General features: G+C 40.7%; 1 protein-coding gene across 1 annotated transcript in view; it reads left to right on the top strand.

Annotated features, from left to right (window-relative positions):
• The window catches only part of Sh3bgrl2 (SH3 domain binding glutamate rich protein like 2), a 63,968-nt gene continuing 43,941 nt past the window's right edge, over positions 1-20,027 (top strand). Inside the window, exon 1 of the mRNA XM_047559362.1 lies at positions 1-686. Within this exon, the coding sequence (XP_047415318.1) occupies positions 642-686 (45 nt within the window). The 5' untranslated portion in view covers positions 1-641. The remainder of the gene's footprint in view (positions 687-20,027) is intronic.

The following is a 20,027-nucleotide window of genomic DNA, read 5'->3' as shown; positions in this document are numbered from 1 at the left end:
TAAAAGAATTGCCTTTCTACAATCTCCAGAGATGCTGGAAAAACAGGCGAGCCCAGCCCCACAGACACTACGTCTTGAGAACCTGACCCGCCCCATCCTGTCAGCCTCAGGTCGCTGGGGTCAGTCTTGTGGGTCTCCGTGGCACGATCACGTTCACAGGCGTTTATGGATGGGGATGCTCCAGAATCAGTAAACCACAATGCAGAACCTAAGCTCGGACTTTGAACCAAGCTCTTTTGCCTAGTTTGCTTTTTCTTTGTATCACTGGGTTCCTTGCCACCACAACTCACTGTTTCTCCAGGGCCGCTGTGTCCCCTCCAGCCACCTGCGCGCCTAGGGGATCCGAGCGCAGGAGGAGAGGGCTGGAAACAGCGGTCCACCGGGCACACTGGGGAGAGACGGAAACTACAACTCCCATCACGCCCCGCAGCCGCTCCCGCCTCCCCTCCACCCCTCAGCCTGCGGCCGGGCGGCGTTGGGCTTTCATCTGCGGACCAGCGGGAGGGAGCCAGATCTCGGCGATCTTCCCCGACGGCAGAGACTTGGTCGACGGCGGCGGCAGCTTAAGCCGGCTTTAGCCTCCGCATCTGTCCAGCCCCGAGCCCGCGGCGCACAGGGTCCGTCCCGCGCGCGGCTAGAGGATGGTCATCCGCGTGTTCATCGCCTCTTCCTCGGGCTTCGTGGCGGTGAGTGCGGTGGGGACGGCGGCGGGCTGGGGTCGTGGGGCGCTGGGCGGGGATCCTGCGGTCGGCGTGCTGCGCTCGCCCCTGCGCGTCCCGGTGCGTCCTCCTGCAGAGCCGGCACCGGGCAGGTGATCCATCACACTTGGACAACAATGAAAAGGGCGGGGAAGAAAGGTGGGTGGGGGACCCCGGGCTCACCTACTTGCCCACCCTGCGCTGCCTGCTAGAGAGGCGGCGCGGCCGGAAAATGGAGTCCGAGGGGAGCCCCCTGCTCCTCTAGTGCGACTCGGGAATTTGGGGAAGTCGTGGTTCGAGAGGTTCGTGGGTCCCCCTTCCCTTAGTTTAGTTCTTCCGGATTTGGGACGTTCAGTCTGCTTTTATTTTATACTGAGGCTTTTTTGGGCTACTTTGGTTTGCTAACCTGGCTCCTAAGTGAGGCAAGTTTAGATGGGAATTGCTCTCCACCCTTCTACCTGCGACCATGTACCTTTCTTTACTTTTATACCTGAGCAAAGAGAACAGTAAACCAGGTTTGTCCTGTTGTGCTAGTGTTGTTTGATCACTTTTTTGCCCAGGGTGCTATAAATATTTTTACATTTTTATGTAAACGTGTGTGTTCTTTCTCCTCATAATGCTGTGGTTTCATCTTGGGGATCTCTAAGTTGTGGTCTGTAATTACTTTTAGATGTTGTTTGGTGGATGATGAATTTCTTTAAGAAGATTGTTTATTTTTAATTTTAAGAAAAAGTTAAATAACCAAAGATGACAGACTTTAAGGAAAAAATCAGTAGTATAGTTGACAGCCCTCTAAGACATATGGCAGGTGTGTTTTACATGTTTATTGAAACTTGGTTTCCCTAGCTAAGAATTAAGCTATAGATTCAAAAGACTCCCGAAATACATAATCAGATACATCTAAAAGTGCAATGTTGATTGTTTAAAGTTTGCCTGCCCAGTAGCTTAACCAGATTGTCCCAAAATTTGTTTAAGTGGGTGGGAACAGAAGATGGAATAAGATATCATTTGAATAGCCTTATAAATTACTGAAGCTTTTTAATTTAAAAATAAATCTACATAGTACAAAGCTCTCCATTTGCACTAGAAACAATATATGGGAAACTCCATCTTATCTTTATGTGCAGGCATGTTCTGGTTCTCAAACTCCTGACAGTTTCTGGTGTTTCTAATTATTTGTGGTTGCTTAGTCATACCTGCCTTTTATAGATTTTCCTCATTGAAACTGCACTTCATGTGTTTGGAAACCTGTACTTCTTGCTAAAGATGCTATAAAGCTTTTAGTTTCACCACAAAATTGCCCACTTTGATAATTGTTCCAGTGGCATTTTATTGCTTGTGGATAGAATGCCTTATAGTATTGAGCCTAGGCTACATCAGGCAAGCCCAGGTCAAATTCCAAGTACTTAATTGGCTTATTCTGTCAATAGTTCTAGAACCCTGCTTCCCTGTTTCATCAATCCCATGAACAAATGCTAATCCCTGCTTGCTGTATACCTTTTAATTTTTAAATTTAATCATATGTGTTTGCATATGGAAACAAGATTAAGAAACTTAAGTTTTAGTGTGTATATTGGCTAATAGTGTAAGTTTGAATTAGGTACTCTTTCTCAGCCTGAGTTTTTCTTCTATAAAATGAAGGATTTTGATGAATAACTCAGAATTGCATTCTAACTTTCAAATGCTTTGACTTCATCAGTTGAGTAAATGTGACAGATGATTTATAAAAGCTTTTTTTACTTAGACAATATACCTATTAGCTTCACAGTGAGTTTATTCTTTTCCTTGGGTGTTTCACTGTGTTGTCTCAGGTCTCATCATTGTACTGTCTGGTAGCATGTGTTCTGGAATGGTTTCATTTGATCTGAAGGTTACCACATAATCCATAAACACTAATTATCCATTTTAATGATCTGGTGTGTGAAGATCCAAGTTTTTCAGGTCTCAGACCCCATTCATTGAGTGTTCCCAATTATAATACTGTCTTCGATATCAGTATATAATTTTTCTGTAATACTGATACTTTTGGTACTATAAAGTTTATGCTCATTTGCAAGAATAATGATTTCTTGGAAATAATGAAGTTGTTGAGGTCAACTCCTGGGTTGGAGAGGCTAATGTTACTTACAGTATTAAACTCTGCTAAGCTTTCCTGGGAAAGCTGTTTTCATCCCAGCAGTGTTGGGCTTGCTGTTGATGGGGTTTTATTCAATACTCCAGTATGACCAGCAAGTGCATGGGAGAACAAATAATTTGATTCCCAAGTCAGTTTGGTTTTAGTTGAAGTTTATTAAACTACAAGGAAGGAATGTGACTAGAATTAGACTTAGCTAAGTCCCAGGGATTTGCAAAAAGATAATTTGCTGCAGTTAGCATTATGCTTAAATCAACTATTTAGAGAAAATCTTATTCTGATTCCTCTGAGTTCAGAAGCTTCAACTGTTGGAATAACTAACATAGTAGGGGGATTGCCCTGTCATCTTCCCCAGCTCAAGGTCAAGTCTGCTTCTACTAGGAAATGAAAGTGATGCCACATTATTATGTCGTGGATACCCCCAAATCAGATCTCTTATACAACTGATAATGTTGATGTCATTCATGTTATAGTGAAGGGATGTTTTATTTCCATTCTAAGAAAAGGCATAATCATAGAAATTTCATTTTAAAATTTAATTTATTCTAAATATATACTCAAAAGGGGAGGACTTGGTAACCTTGTCCAGGAAATAAGTTAATATGGCCTTTTAACTTAAAACCATTAAAATCAGTCAATTATTTCATGCATGTATTCATTCACTGTATTTTCTAAGCATTTGCAGCCTGCCTAGCTCTGTCCTTGGTCTTGTGGGGAACCAGAGAATAGAGGGTGTGGTCTCTGTTCTGAAGGAATTAACAGACCAGGTGAGGAGATTAGATAGGGAAGGTGAAACCAACATAATAAAGTACAGCCCCCCAAACAGGTTCCTCATTCAGGAACATTCTTATCAGAGATAGAAATCATATAGGATGCAGAGTGCTGCATTGCTGGCTGTCAGATAAGGAGGAAATATGCCCAAAATTGCAAAATACGCATGTGGGAGCCTTATGCAGATGGCAGGAAGGAGAACTGAGTTAGATTTGGAGCCTGGGAGACAGTTCATTTGTCCATCTTCCTCAGGCTGGAAAGGGAGGAGCTTAAGGGGGTGGGGTAGATGGGCAGGAGAGGTCCCTATAGTCCTCTTTTCAGGACAAGATGAACTCAACTTCCTGAGAGAAACCCATGATAACAAAATCCACAGTGCTCAGCATCTCAGAGATGTCTAAAGTATCTGTTCTTATCTGTTTCCTGGAGCCTTTTGTCCCTTATAGAATAAGGTGCTGTATGGCAGGGAGGAAACCGCCTCCCCTCATGTGATTTCAGAAGATTCTACCTTCCCACTGCCTTGACTAAAATTTCTCAAAAAGCAAATAAAGAATTTTACACTTGATTAAAGTCTCTTGGCTGAGTTAGAATTAGGGGGAAACCTAAAGAGATTTTCTAGTGAAGTCCACCTACCTAATTTTATAGAAAAGGAAATTTGGGCATAGAGCTTAAGTGGCTTGTCCTAAGATAATTTTTACTGGTCATTATAGAGCTGGGATATAATTGGAGCCAGATTTCTGATTCTTGAATGCATTCATTTATGAGTTCAATCATCCATGCTTTGGTTCACATGTTAAACTTCACCTTGCTCCACCCCCACGCTGGAGGTTGAAACCAGGCCTTGTACATGCTAAGTAAGTCCACTACCACTGAGCTACATCCCCAGGCCTGTATTGATTAAATCGTATGTTTGTCAAGCAAACATTGAAAACTGAGTAGCAGGCTCTGTGCTAGGGAAACAAACATGGCACAAATCAGTGCCTGTCTCCCTGAGGCTCGGAGATTTAGCATGCAAACTACTTAATCAAGAGGGATGAAGGAGATTCTGGCTTGAGAGATGTTTTGATGGGGGAGGGTGAAATGAGCTAGACAGCAGTATATCCCTGGGTGTTGTAGAGCCACTATCACTGAGAGCCAAAGAGACAAAGAAATTCGAAGCAAAGTTGGAAAATATGGAGCTTTGTCCAGGGCTAGGACACTAATTTCAAGTGAGGGCGGGTCCGAAGGGAGAAGACACAGAAACTGCTCAGAGTTGCCTTGTTCTTTGCAACTGTAAAATGTATACCTACTATTTTGCATGGTTGCTTATTATTTTAAACATATAATTATCATGTACCAGTCAAGCTTTTGCATCCCTTTAGAGAGTATTCAATGAAGCTGCATTGTGTAAGAATTTCTAAGCTGCCTTAGAAAAGAGTTCTGAAGCAGTTAAAGTTAGAATGTGATTATGTAGAATAGACAGTGTTATTTTAAGTTATTCTAATGCTCCAGTGAACCAGTGAAAGTCTGGGTTTTTTAGATCTTTTAGCTCGTTGGATTGTCACTGTCACATGACAAGGTAGTTATTTATTACACTTTTACAGATGAAGAAGGTAGGGCCCCTGAGTCAAATCCTGGCAGGCAACTGACTCCAAAGCTTCCGGAGTAGTAGTGGTCTCCTGGTCTTTGTCCCACCCTGGGGGAATGAGAGTATCAGGAATGCATGACAGCCTGCATTGTGCAGGACAGTCCCACACAGAGAATTGCCCCACCCAAAGTGCCAGTGGTACCTCCTGATCAGAAACAGCGCTGAAGGTCATGGCAGGGGGAAAGAGTGGAGCAAGATTAAAAATGAAATTATTCAAGAAGTGATCAGGAGAGGCAGAGACAAGTTAGGGGTCCAAAGACAAGGATGTAGTTATAATGGAAGGTCAGGCTGAGAAGGTTTTTATTGGTTTCCTAGGGCCACCATCAACAAAGCATCTAAAGCTGTGGTGCTTAAATAACAGAAATATGTCTCAACCATTTTCAAAGATAGAAGTTCAAGATCAAGGTGTTGGCAAAGTTGCTATCCTTCTGGGTACTAGGAGGGAGAATCTGTTCCATATTTGTTTCCTAGTTTCTGGTGATTGGCTGGCAACCTTTAGCATCCTTGACTTGTAGATGTATCACCCTGATATCGCTTTTATTTTATTTTATTTTTTTGTGCTGGGGATTGAACCCAGGGCCTTGTGCTTACAAATCAAGCACTCTACCAACTGAGCTATATACCCAGCCCAATATTTGCCTTTATGTTTGTGGCCTTCTCCCTGTGTGCATGTCTGTCTATTCCTCCTGTATCCAGGTTAACCTTTTATGAGGATGTAGTCATTGAAGTGGAGCCTACCCTAATGATCTCATCTTAATCTGCAACATTACAGATTCACAGGCCACATTCACAGGTTTTGGGAGTTAGTACTTGAACATCTTTTGAGGGAACTTATTAAACCTGTTAATAGGATGTAATATGAAGGTCGAAGTAAAAAAACTGATGGAATTTCCACCTGGAAAAACTATAGGCAAATTTCTTTAATTTTTTTGGGGGGGGGGGGTGGGGGAGCAGGGATTTAACCCAGGGCCTCACACATTCTAGACAAGTGTTCTACCACTGAGCTACATCCCTAGCCGAAGTTCCTTAATCTTAAAGTCAGCAGCTGCATATCAAATTATGGAATTATAGTCTGTATATAAGGTCTATTTATAGTAAGGGAGATTTAGAAAGGGAAGACCTGACCTCAGTTTTTCTAGTACATTTTAATATTTCCCAATTTGAATATTTTTTCCATTTTACAATAATGAAAATTCTGTAATACTGATAAATATAATTTATAAGTTATTAAATTCTATAATAACAAATATAAGGGCATAGATTACTTTATGAAATTTGGGTCTTTTTATCCAATTGCATTTGGACATGTTAAATAAGCATTTCAGTCCATTTGGGGGAACTAAATTTTGACAGGTATTTATAATGTGAAGTACAAGGTGGTTTTCACATTGCAGGCAGGAATGTAATATGTGTTCTTTTCTGTTTTTCAATTTATTATTATTTTTTAATGAAATAGAAAAGGAGAACAACTATTATAAAAGACTCAAGAGTTCAGCAGGAAGCACTGTGGGCTACTTACTAAAGAATATTTTTCTTTAGGTTTTCTCTGTGTATAATTTATTTAAAAATTCTGAAATGAATTGTGTTTTTCTTAGTCAAGTTAGAAATGAGTGACAAAGTCTAGATTTATAGTGAATGCTTCACTCTTTAAAATAAAAATTGGCATGATTTTCTGATCATTACATCTGTTAAAAATTAAAGTACTTGTTTTATTCAGCTTTTCTTTGCTGTTACCAAAATACCTGACAAGAACAACTTGAAGGAGGGAAAGTTTATTTTGACTCACAGTTTCAGAGATTTAGTTCATAGTTGGTGGAGTCCATTGCTCTAGGCCCAAGGTGAGGCAGAACATCATGGCAGAACATGAAGGTGTGGTGGAGGAGTGCTACATCATTCATGGTGGCTTGGAAGTAGAGAGATGCAAAAGGACTGCAGGGAAGATGAATGTTTCCAGGGCATGGCCCCAGGTACCCACCTCCTCCATTCATGCCCCACCTGCCTACAGAAACCACCCATTCAAACTGGGATGGACTGATCATGTTATAGCTCTGATAATCTTAATCATCTCACCTCTGAATATTCCTGTATTAACACAGAAGCTTTTGGGAGACACCTCATAACCAAATCATAATAATCTGCCCCTGCCCCCTCAAAGCTCAAGTTCTTCTTGTACAAAATGCATGAAATCCATATCCAAGATTCCATAGTGTTAACAATTCCACCATTGTCCAAAGTCCAAGTTCAAAGTTTTCTCTGAGACTCAGGGCAAACTCATGATTATGAGCCCCTGTGAAAATCAAAAGCAAGTTGCAGATGCACAATATGTAGTCTCATAGAGTAAACATTTCCATTCCAAAAGGGAAGAACAGGGACATAAAAAGAAGGGATGGGACCAAAGCAAGACTGAAACTCAGCTGGACAAACAGTTTTTGTAGATCCATCTCTGGCATCTGGGGCACATGGTAGTAAGATGTGACTTCCAAAGGACTTGGGCAGTCCTGCCCCATTTGTCTCACTCTTAGCCTGACTGTCTCTGTAGCCAGTAGCTTTTCTTGGTATAATCCATGTTACTGGCATCTCTTAATTTTTTCATTCAAGCTTTGGCTTCACCTACACAGCTTCATGCATTACCCTCCCAAGGGCTGCCCACCCTCTCGTGGGCTGCCTATAGGGATTTTCACCTTGCTACATTTTGCCTGGCCTCCTAGGCTTTCCTTTGAAATCTCAATGGAAACCTCCATGACCTCTTAACTCCAGCATCCTGCATTCCTGCAGAACCAGCACCCTTTGGATGATTCAAGGTTCATCACCAGATTACTGAAAAACTAGGCCCCCTGAAACCATGGCTGCTGTGGTTTCTGAATGTCTAGGTGGCTGAGCACTGTGAAAAAAAACTTCCTAAGCCTCCCTGTTTGGGCAGGATGACCCCATAATCTCTTCTGAAAGGAATTTTCCTTGCAATGAATATGGTCTTGCAAGTTCCTGAGATGTCCTTAGCCATCTTTCCTTTAGTCTCTGCAAAGTACTTAGAATATATTTAGTGACTATAATCTCCTCAACAATCATACTTTCCTTGACCCCAGTTTTATATGCACTTTTCTGGCCAAACAGCAAAATTTGAAAATTATTCAACTTTTCTATTGGTTCCCATTTCTCACAGTACACCTGGCTAAAACCAATAGCATTATTCATATCACTGACTGCTCTGCTGCCTTGAAATTTCCTCCACCAGATTAATTAATCCATCACCTTTAAATTCTGCCTCACTGAAAGCTTTAGGACATGGGAAAAATGTAGGCAAATTCTTTGCCAGAATATAACATGATTGGCCTCTCAATCCAATTACCAATAGAATCATTTTTCTCCTCTGAAATCTCATGAGCACAGTCTTTACTGTTTGCATTCTGGTCTGCTTACAGCCTTTTAAGGCTTCTCTACTGCATCTCCAGACTTTTCTGAACTCTTGCTGCAAACCATTTTTCAAGGCTTCTGAGCATGGTTAGGTTAGTAACAGCAATGACCCCTCTTCTTGGTATCAGTCTCTGTTAGTCAATTTTTCTTTGCTGAGACTGAAATACCTGACAAGAACAACTTAGAGGAGGGAATGTTTATTTCGGTGCATATTTCAGAGATTTAGTCCATGGTCTGCTGAGTTCATTGCTCTAGTCCCAAGGTTAGGCAGGAAATCAATGGCAGAAGGGCATGGAGGAGGAAAGCTTCTCCATTTATGTTGGCCAGGGCACAGAGAGAAGGGAAAAGGGGCTTCAGGAAAGATAAACCTTTTCAGGGCATACCTCCAGTGCCACACCTCCTTCACTCAGGCCCCACCTGCCTACACTTACCACTATCAGCCAATTCAAATTAGGATGGACTGATTATCTTATAGCTCTTTTAATTGAATCATTTCACCTCTGACTATTCCTGCATGATCACAGGAGCTTTTGGGGGACACCTCATATCCGAAACTTAACAGTACTTTATTTTGAAATGTAGATTTTTAAAAAATGAGATCAAGAAATTATTCACCTGTTAAATATCAATTATTTAAAAAGTCAGCCTGCAAGCTCTAAACTCAGGAGACCCTTTCAGATTTCAGCAGCCCTTCAGCAAGAAGTGCTTTATTGGGTGTTACTGTAGCTGCAGGGTTAGAAACTTAAAAGTATTCTGATTTCAATCACATTCCATATTCATTATTTTCTGTGATTAATTTTAAGTTATGCTATTTGTCCAGAGTGTAAAACAGCTTTCCAAATTAGAAATTTAGTGAAGAATTTCTTTTTTCTGTTGTTGTGGTTTGGCTGTGGTTTGTTTCCCAAAGGTCATGTGTTGCCATTAGAAAGTTAGTTCCCAGTATGGTGATGCTAAGAGGTGGTGGAAACTTTATGAGGTGGGGCTGTGGGAGGGGTTAACTCACTGGGAATGCTGCCCTCAGAAGGAATTAAGGTAGTCCTCTGACCCATTAGCTCCTGAGAGAGGGGTCATTATAAAAGACCCAACTAGGCTTGGTGGCATGTCCCTGTAATCCCAGTCACTCTGGAGGCTAAGGCAGGAGCTGACAAGTTTAAGGCCAGCGTCAGTAACTTAAGCCATAAGCAACCTTGTCTCAAAATAAAAAAATAAAGAAGGCTACAGATATAGATCAGTGGTAAAGCACCCCTAGATTCAATCCTTAGCACCAAAATAAATGAACAAATAAATAAATAAAATCCCAAGCTTGACTCCTCCCTGCGGTCTGGCTTCCTGTCTTACCATGTGTTATCTCTCTCTCATGTGTGTTTCTGCCATGAAACTATCAGTTATGATGTGACACAACTGATGGAGCCACACTGGAGGCTGAACTCAGGGGGCTGCCTGGTTTGGGCTTTCAATCTCCAAACCTATGTGCTAAATAAATCGTTTTCCTTACTTATTACCCAGCCTTAGATATTTTTTTGTAGCATGGAAAATGGACTAATAGATCTGTGAAATGGCAAATTAACATGTGAGGGAAATTTTCTACTTCAGATTGTGTACAACCTTCACTTTTGGGTCCCTGAGCTTTTCTGTTTAGGGTTGTTTTAGAGAGTGACTAACATGTACCATTGCCTGTTTTTTTTGGGGAGGCGGTTGGGGTGGTGGCTGGAAGGGGTTGGGGAGGAAGGAAGGAGTTGGAAGATGAAATTCCGAATCATCTAGAAGCTGGGCAAGGCAATCTAGTTTAAGGCAGTGCAACCTCCCTTCTGTCTCCCTCTTTTAATAGCCTTATCTGGTTTTATCTGCCGGCACTGGCTAGTTACTCAGGAACTGGACTGTGATAATTTGCAGGATTAGTTTTGTTATCTCTTATATATTTGGTTGGGTTTCCCCCCAAAATCTAAAAAAGAAATCAACCTAGGAAAAGCATTTAATTGAGTATTTCCTTTCTGGATGTGTGACAGAAAACTGTTCCTATGTGCCAGTGTATAGGCCAATGGAGGCCCACCTACCTACAAACCTAGGTACTTTGAGGCTTGTGCAGCTTGTGGGAGACTCTGTTACAATTTAGTTGGTTCCTCTATTTCTCTTCATCACCATTGAGAGCTTATTTCTGAGGGGATCTGATTGGAGCTGGCTCAGTATGTGGCAGAACCGAATGGGGGTGCGTTTCCTGGAAGAGGATGAGGTGTACATCAGGGTGTGTCTGCTTTGTTGTGGACCTTTGAGAATCTTCTTCCAGCAGAGCTTCAGAGCTTCTGAAGCAGAAGTGGAATGTTGGCTGTGACTGAAGGCAGAGGGTTCTAATTACTTCAGGATGTGTTTTCCATTTCTCTGGGTAATAGCCCAAATCTGGATCTAGTGGCTTCGGAAGTGTAGGGCTGAGAGTAAGAGACCAATTAGGTAACTTGCTTGACAGGTCAGTTCAGTGGTATTTGGTAAATGCAGTAATATAAGTCAGCAGCTATTGCTACATACCAATCTGATATTGAAAACAAAACAAAGCAAAACAAAAAGCCCAAAGCAACAGTAACCAGCATAGCTTTTGACTTAGTTTGTTTTCCTTCTGTGGGTTGCACAAGGAGTGGGAGTGTGGTCTTCCTCATTCATGACATTCCCACGTGGATTGGAGCTCATTGGTTTTCTGCTTTATTATGTTCCCTTGTATAGCTTCTTCAAGTGGAAATTGGCCACCTCCAGTTGACCCAGACCCCCAGTGGACAGGAACTTTGAGTTACACTTCCCTTCTGTGATAAATAAACTACTTACTAGCCAGAACAGGTGTTTGGGTTGAGTATTTGCTGATTTATTTGATTCTGGAGTTTTCTATTCAACCCAAGCCCCTACTTATGTCCCATCTATGAGATGGCTGTTATTGGAGGGCAGTGCACATCATGATTAAGGCAGGAGCTCAGTTGAAATCCTAACTCTGCTGCTGATGAAGGGCACGACCTTAGGCAAGTAACCAGCCACTTCATTTGTGAAAGTGGGATAGGAATGTACCTTAAGCATAGGGTCGCTGTGAGACTGGAGTGAATGAATGGTGCCATGTAGGCATTTAGAGTGCCAGGTGCACAGTGAGTGCTCAGTGCAAGTCACCTGTTATTCCTGTTACGTCATCATTGTCCTCAGCAGTGGTAGTAATAGCAGTAAATTGAAATCAAGACCTTGAACTGTGTAAGAGCTTTAAACATCTGAAACATTATGTATAGTACATAGTACTTGTTAAACTGCGGATGCATTCTGGTCTAATTTTAGGAGAGTTTTTAGTAAATTTTAAATGTAAAGGGTTTTCTACTTAAACTTGAATTAATAAAAAATTACAACTTGAGCGTGTCATTCCCCAGACATACCACTTATAGATACCTGTCATTTTCGAACATTCTGTGTGTACACAGTCTGCTGTGCATGAGTCCTCAAGATTTACTGCCTGCAGTGTGCTTACTGCTATGCTCATGGTCACTATCTTGCTGTATGTTGTACCTGGTTTTAGAGTTTTGGCTTGATTTAAGGTTTTCCAAACGTGGCAAATAGATTTCATCCCAAACGATAGCTTTGACTGATGGGCCATAGCTGCCTGCAGAGCTGGGAGGGTGTGTTAGAACTTTGTCTGAGATCAGAAGGGAAATGCTGTGATTGATGGTTGGTGCCTGCTCTGGCACCTGAGGAAGCAGGTTCAGGGCTATACCACATACATGCCATCCCTGTCGTAGACTGTGCATTTGGACTCTCTTTTAAATTTATGTAATGAATGTAGAATATTTTGAGTCCCTGAACAACAGGGAAGAGGAATATGAGATACTAAGTTGAATTAATGGATAATGTCCTTTGCAAATATTCTTTCTTGTCTCACACTTCAAATTGGAGATGTGGGATAGCATAAAAGGACCAGGTTTTCTGTATTTAATGAAGATGAGTGGTACTTACCAGAATCCTCATGGTGAAGTTAAACACTGAGTTTTGAATGCTGTGGAATGAAAGGTAGGCATGTTCACATCTGGCTATGAGCAGGTAGTCGATGGTAAAAAAGGTAAGGGGCCTTGTGAGAAAATGTGGTGGAGATAGGAGAGGGAGAAAACACCTGGAGTCTGCCTGGAGTAGACTCACTGTGTTGAGCCTTGGAACATTGAAAGGGCAGGTAAATAATTATTCTTATATTGAGCAGTGTGGTTAGATTTTTGCTGATGGTTATTTAACCCTTAAATTGCCCTGTAGTTATACCCATTTTATAGATGAGAATATTAAGGCACACGGTGCTTACATATAATGCCAGATTCATTCTGCTCTGTGGTCCTAGCTTTAACACTTGCCTTCTAATTTTGTGTCCTGTACTTTTCCCGTTACCCCACCTTGTTTAGCACAAGAGCTCCTGACCAGAGACCTGTGAGAACTTGGGTTGTGCTGATCTTAAGGCTGGAATGACAGTGTATGAGCTCATGCTAAAACATGGGGATGGGGCAGGATTTCCGAAGGAGCAGTTCCAGGAGTCCCCTTGGGCTATTGAGCTGTAGGTAATGTCCTTCAGGCAGGTGAAAGCAATGGCTTTGCTCCTGTAGAAACTGAGAAAAGCCAAAAGGAATATGATTTGAAATGAAAAGCTAGTATTTCACAATATAGGAAGTGCTAGGGGACTTTGTTATTTATATTCCTTAAAGTAACTAAATATAGTAGTCATTCATATTTCTTCTTTGTCACAGAGTAGGAAACCAAACCTTCAGATAACTTGCCTTGTCACAGATCCCAGAAGGTCCAATGCCACCCTCTTCCTATCAGCCCTGTCTCAGAGAAAGAATTCAGAGATTAGAAGGAAATGAGATTGGGCAGTGCTCTCAAGGGACTATTTAATATTTTGTTGGGTGACCTAAAACTAAATGTATGATGTGCTAAAATGTAATTCTCCTTTTATTTTTGATAAATTTGCATAGAACTGACTCGATGTGTTAAATTGGAATGAATGGAATGGATGAGGGGGAGTAGGGTAATTTGGGAGAGGAAAGGTTGGCCAGGTGGCTGAAACTCAGAGATGAGGTTGAGGCAGAAGAATGTAGTACATTGGGACTTTTGGAATAACGTGAGATCTGCTGGGACAATTGGAGACTTGTGTCATCATCCTTCCCATGTTAGACTCGGGGTCCCTGAGACAAAGAGCTGATCTTCACAGGCTGATCATTCCTTATTTTCTACTCTGTGTAACAAGTATTTTTGTGGGTGAACAGAGTTTATCAGTATGTTCCAGCCTACAGTGGAAGTTCAGTGTGAGAGAGAGAGAGTAGAAAGTGGAAGGCCAGAGTTCAGACCATTGGTAACTGCAGGGCCTAGCAGAGTGCAGACGGCCTCCAAGGGGAAAGAGAGAGACGCAGTGTTCTTTCTCTCTCTCTCTCTCTCTCTCTCTCTCTCACACACACACACACACACACACACACACACACACTTGGGAAGGCAGGAACTCTGCAGGAGTGGTGGTGAAGCTGCTGTCACAGACTTCATCTGTCTAGTTTAATTGTTCCAAGATTCTTGTGCTTTGTTTTTTGTCAGCCATTTCTCTAAGATCAGATTCTTTATGTGTAATTTACTCTCAGAGCCTCATAAATGTGGGAGACAAGAAATTTGTGTTACAAGTACATGGAAAGAATGTGAACTTCAGTAGCAGAGAGACCTGGGTTTGAATTATGGCTCTGCTCCCCTAATGAGCAAGGAGGCTGAGCAAGTTCTTTCACTTCTCTGGATCTCATAATTACTATTTGTAGCATTGTTAAAGCTTGATGAAATGACAACCATTATTATTATGAGTGTTGTTTAAATTTAATATACCAGTCATTCTCTATTTTTTGTGAATTTTCAATTTTAAATGAGTTTTTAAGATTGAATTAAGGAGAAAATTGTTCTTGTAATCAAATAATAGTTCCTGAGTTAGACAGAATATAGGCTTAGGAAGACCCTAAACTGACATTGTTTATTAAGGTGAGTGTAGAATTGAAGTTACAATCTGATTGTAGAGTCTAAAAACCTCTCGTGTGAATTAATACAGGATTTTGAAATTTTCGAGCAAATGTATTTTAAATGCTGGAGGATATCTGTGTCTCACACAAACATGACCTGGATGTTCCACTGAGATTGTCTGGAGATCTCGTGATTTGACTACAATGAATTTGCCTATTCTGGATATTTCATATAAATGAAATCAGACAACTGAGATCCTTTATGTTTGGTTTTCTTTCACTTAGTATGTTTTTAAGATTCATTCATGTTGTGGAATGTATCAACATTTCATTCTTGTTATGACTGATATTCTGTTGTATGAATATACCACATTTTATTTATCCATTCATTAGTTGATGAATAATTTGGGTTGTTTCCACTTTTTGACTATTGTGAACAATGCTGCTATGAACATTTGTACATAGTTTCTGTGTGAACGTGTTTCTACTTTTCTTATTTAGGAATAAAATTGATAGGTCATATTTAAATCTATGTTTTATGGCTTTGAGGAACTGCCAAATGGTCTTCCAAAGTGGCTGTTCCATTTTTCACTTGCATAGCAATGTACAAGTGTTCCAATTTCTCAACAGCACTTGTTCTTGTCTGTCTTTTTGTTAATGGACAAGTATTGGGATTTCAGTGTGATTCTGATTTGTATCTCTGTAATGACCAATAATATTGACATTGTTTTTTAAGACTGGTTATGATTATTATTGCTTTTTAAACACATATCATGTAGCTCTGAATTTTAAGTTTTTCCTTCCATTCCACACACAAATACTAATAACACATAATTAAGCCTTTAGGGATATATATTTTGAAAATTAATTGAGTTAATCAGTTGCTGTGTATTTATGAGTACCTTCTAATTCCCAGTGTTCAGCCATGTTCAGTATGCAGAACAAGTATTCAATATGATCTTTTCCCTACCATATAATTCATAATCTGATGAGGAGAAAAGATAAACAGAAAATGGACAATGACTTAGGGCCATAGGGAATGTACTCCTGAAATTACCTATTCTATAGTTTGTCACAAGGGCAGATTAATTTGTTTGAATGAGAGCAGAGAAAGTCATATACATAGCTTAGACAGAAAAATAGCATTTGCTGAGCTGGGAAAGTGGCCATTTTTAAGATTCTAGAAAATTTTACTTCAATATTTCCAGTGGGAAACAAAAAGACTTTCAAAATATTTAGTATGAGATTGTGAACTGGAACAGGTATTTTCCATGACTTTTCGTTTTTGTTTTTTTTTTTGGTCAGTGGAATGAATTTGGTTTGTTTATTCATGCTGCCCTTTGTTTTAAACTTGAGACTCCTTTTTTCATTTGTGTATTTTTTAGTAGTTTGAGAGCAAGACAAATGGGTACTCCATGGTTAGTTTCACATTGATGTTTTAATAGTGAGCTTGGTTCTAAGAGATAATTAACAAGGATGAGATGATTAATAATTTATATTTTGGATTCCTTTTCCATAAAAATAAAATTTAAAAAAGACATCATCCTGTTAACAAGATTAAGTCTCTGTGTTAGGTTCAAATAAAGTTGGAAAAACCTCATTGAACCTCCAGAGCTTATGGCTTCCAGGCCTCACTGTTTGACCTGGCACTGTGGACCCAGATCTGCTTCTGACCTACCTTTGCAACATTTTCAGTCTCTTCCTTAGGCTGCTCTGTAACTGCACCTGTTTCCCCCACTCTTCTATGTCTTTTCTCATGCCCATTTCTTTGCCTTGTCTGTGTCTGCATCACAATAGTCACAGTCCCTCCTGTCTTCACAGCCCAGTCTAGGGCCATTTCCCCAGGAAGTGTTCCCCTCTCTCTTCCCTTCTTTTTCACTCTCTAGAGTACTCTTCCTCCACTCACTCCAGGACAGCCTGTGGGACTGCTTCCTGGTGGCCTGGATACCTTCCACCCTTAGTTGTGGGAGTTCTGAGTTCTTTGAGGTTAGGAGCTGTTCCATTTACCTTGATATTCCCCCAAGTTTCCTATAAGAAAACTTGGCATGTAATGTTTTATTGAATAATTGCAAGAGAAATATTGTTTCTGTAGTTCCCATATCACAGGAGTGAGGGAGGGAGGTGAGAGTAGAATGGAGGAACTTTAGATTACGTAGAGGGAAATAAGAGGGAGGGGAGTACAAAAAATGGTGAACTGAGACAGACATCGTTACCCTGTGTTCATGTATGATTACATGAATGGTATGAATCTACATTGTGCACAACCATAGAAACGAAATGATGTACCCCATTTGTGTACAATGAATCAAAATGCAATCTGTAAAAAATAAAAAATAAATTAAAAGAAAAATTTATGATCACACCACAAAGGAACAGGAATGGAGTTTATTGATAGAAGTCTGCTTTGAAAAACATCAAGACTGTGAGGGACATGATTTGTTTTACAGATTCTTAAAATAAGTGGCATGAAGTTATGAGCATAATTTTATTGTATTATTGCTTCTGTTTAGATATCAGACTTCTAGAACCCCCATGTGGAATGAAGCAGGAAGAGGCAATTGTATATTCAGAGGACATCCTGCAGGGCAGGGGCTCCCTTGAGGGGAGCCTTCACCAAGACTTTCCAGGAAGCAGGTGAAGTTGGCAGAGCCCCAGGGATGGAGTCAGGGGGGAAGAGCACAGAAGTGACAGCTGCCTTGTGATGGCAGACCTGAAGAACTCTAGGTTTGGGCTCTGTTTGGATAGATGTTTACACTTAAATGAACTCTGAGAATGTCAGTGCACCACATCAGAGTGCAAACACGGAATGTCATGATGATTCTTGGTCCAGAAAAGATTAAATCAGGTTTGGCTTAAGTGGGTTTGATGTACTCTGCTTAACAATGCAGAACAAATGGGGTACATTTTAGAAAGATTTCTCAACTAAAAATGGTTTAAAATAAAATGTAGCAATAAATTTGTGTCTTAAGGGGTGAGCTTCCACTGTACAGAAAGCCATCAGCTCTGGTTCCAGGAGAAGGTAGTTCATTTGCTCTAACTTTGCCCCTGATGTTGTGACTTCTTTTCTGCCTTCCATTATCGCTCTTTCCACCTTCTGAATACCTTCCACGTTCTTCCTGTCCTTGGAGCCGTTCACTCTGTGCTCCTCCTCTTGACATTTCTGGTGCTGTGCTTTTGTTCTTTGCTCACACATCACTGCAGCTTTGCTGTCTCCCACGTGCCTTCCCTGCAGGGTACCTACCTCTGACTGACCTGGTCCTACAGGCTGTCCTCTGTTAGAGCCAGTTTCATATTGAAGTCACTTATTGGCAAGCAATGCATCAAATTAGAGGCCTTATTTGTCACCTGTGTTCCTTTATTTCCTGGGCAGCATTTAGCATGTCACAGGTCTTATAAACAGCTGTTGAGAGAATGGTCTCTGTCTTTTGAAGAGATTTTATTTTTTCTTTCTGCTGGCTCTTATTCATTCTTTCTCTTTGTTGGTTTTAATTTCTCCACTTTTTGTTTTGGGTCAAGGTGAAGTGGAGAACTATATGGCTGATGATACAGAGAAATTTGAGGTAGAGACCAGAGTTTGGAAGCACTCTTCAAGTTATAGGTTATCTTATCTGGAATGCAGGAGTTAGGGTCATCTGCAAGAAGGGCAAGTGTCCACAGAGATCTGAGAAGGACATGAAGGCTCCCAGCTGCATTTTATAAAGTTGGAAACAACACTGAGTATCCAACTGAAGTTAGCTAGTTGTAATTTTTGTGGACAGGACACACTAGCATTGCAGAGTAGCTCAAGGAGGAAGAAAGAACTGGTGATATGACCAACCCAAGACAGGAGGCAGGGCCGCAGAATGCATGTAAGAGCCTTCAGACTTTGTCTAAAGTTTGTTGTCTTATGCCTACTTTGGAAATGTGAACCAGTTATATAATTACACATTATATAAAATGTAATTAAAAATGATCTGCTGTTCCACAAATTGTTTTTCAGATGTAAGTAAAAGTAGTTGTTAAATCATCTCTGGAGTCACTTTTTGTACAGTTGAGGTCTGACTGATACAGAAAGGGGAACGACGTATTCCCAAACACAGTGTTGCAGAGCACCGCCTCTGGACATTGATAAAGGCACCGCCTTTGGCTGAAGTCCTGTAATTCGTGCCCATGGAAAATACTGTGCTCAGCAGGATTTCCTCCTTACTGCAGGGATTTTGACTATTATAGCAAATTTTGCTGGAACAGCTCTTCTACAAAGTATCCTCTAATTAACAGGAAGCACATGTATGAGGAGTTGTATATAATTTTGAGAGAGAATCTTGCCAAATAGTGGCATCGTAAATTCATATTTTATGCTTGACTGACTTTTTTTCTTTAGGAAATAAATGTGTAATCTTCACAGAAAATGTAAAAACAATAAAAATCCAGCACCCATTATCTTTCATTTCATGTTTCTGCTAATGTTTTGCTATGGTTTCACATCACCAAGTAATGCAAGTTTTTAAAAAAGAGTAGACTAAAAGTAGATTGTTAATATATCTGTTGATAGAGAAACTTGTTAGAGCCATTATATTACATCAGACAGGTGGGAAAGGAGATAATCATCTGCTGGTGTGTGATGAGAAGCTCCTCCAAAGCCACACTACTATGGAGACCCATAGGGGTCCCCATGGGATGCTCATGTTATTTTATCCTCCAGAGGAATTTATGGCTAAGTTGGGGGATGAAGCACAGACCTATGTGACTATTATTTTGTTTTCTAAACTTTTTGATACTAGGGATGAAATGCAGGGGGACTCTACCACTGAGCTACATCCCTAGCTCTATTTATTTATTTATTTTTATTTTGAGATGGTTTTGCTAAGTTACCCAGGCTGGTCTTGAATTTGTGAGCCTCCCGCCTCAGCCTCCCGAGTAACTGGGATTACAGGTGTGGGCCGCTGTGCCTAGCCACAGTTGTTATTAAACAGTGTGAGATTGTCTATCATTAAATCCTAGGTTCCTGGTGACCATGGAGATTGATCTATTTATCTATCTATCTATCTATGTATCTATCTATGTATCTATCTATCTATACATACACACACACACACACACACACACACACACACACACACAAAATAGGAGTTGGTGAAGGATATGATCCTTGAGGGCAGTGGGTAGTAGTGTTGTGTGTGTGTGTCAGAGTGGGGATACTGAACCTTGAACTCAGGGTATTCTACCACTTTTTTAAAAAAATATTTTTATTAGTTATAGATGGACACAATACCTTTATTTATTTTTTTATGTGGTGCTGAGAATCGAACCCAGTGCCTCACATGTGCTAGGCAAACACTCTACCACTGAGCCACAGTCGCAGCCCCCACTTTTATTATTATTATTTTTTTTCATATTGAGACAGGATCTTGCTAAGTTGCCCAGGCTGG

This window comes from Sciurus carolinensis, chromosome 7 (genome assembly GCF_902686445.1).
Source record: "Sciurus carolinensis chromosome 7, mSciCar1.2, whole genome shotgun sequence".
Classification (NCBI taxonomy): domain Eukaryota; kingdom Metazoa; phylum Chordata; class Mammalia; order Rodentia; family Sciuridae; genus Sciurus; species Sciurus carolinensis.
This window is presented reverse-complemented; position numbering and strand designations above follow the sequence as displayed.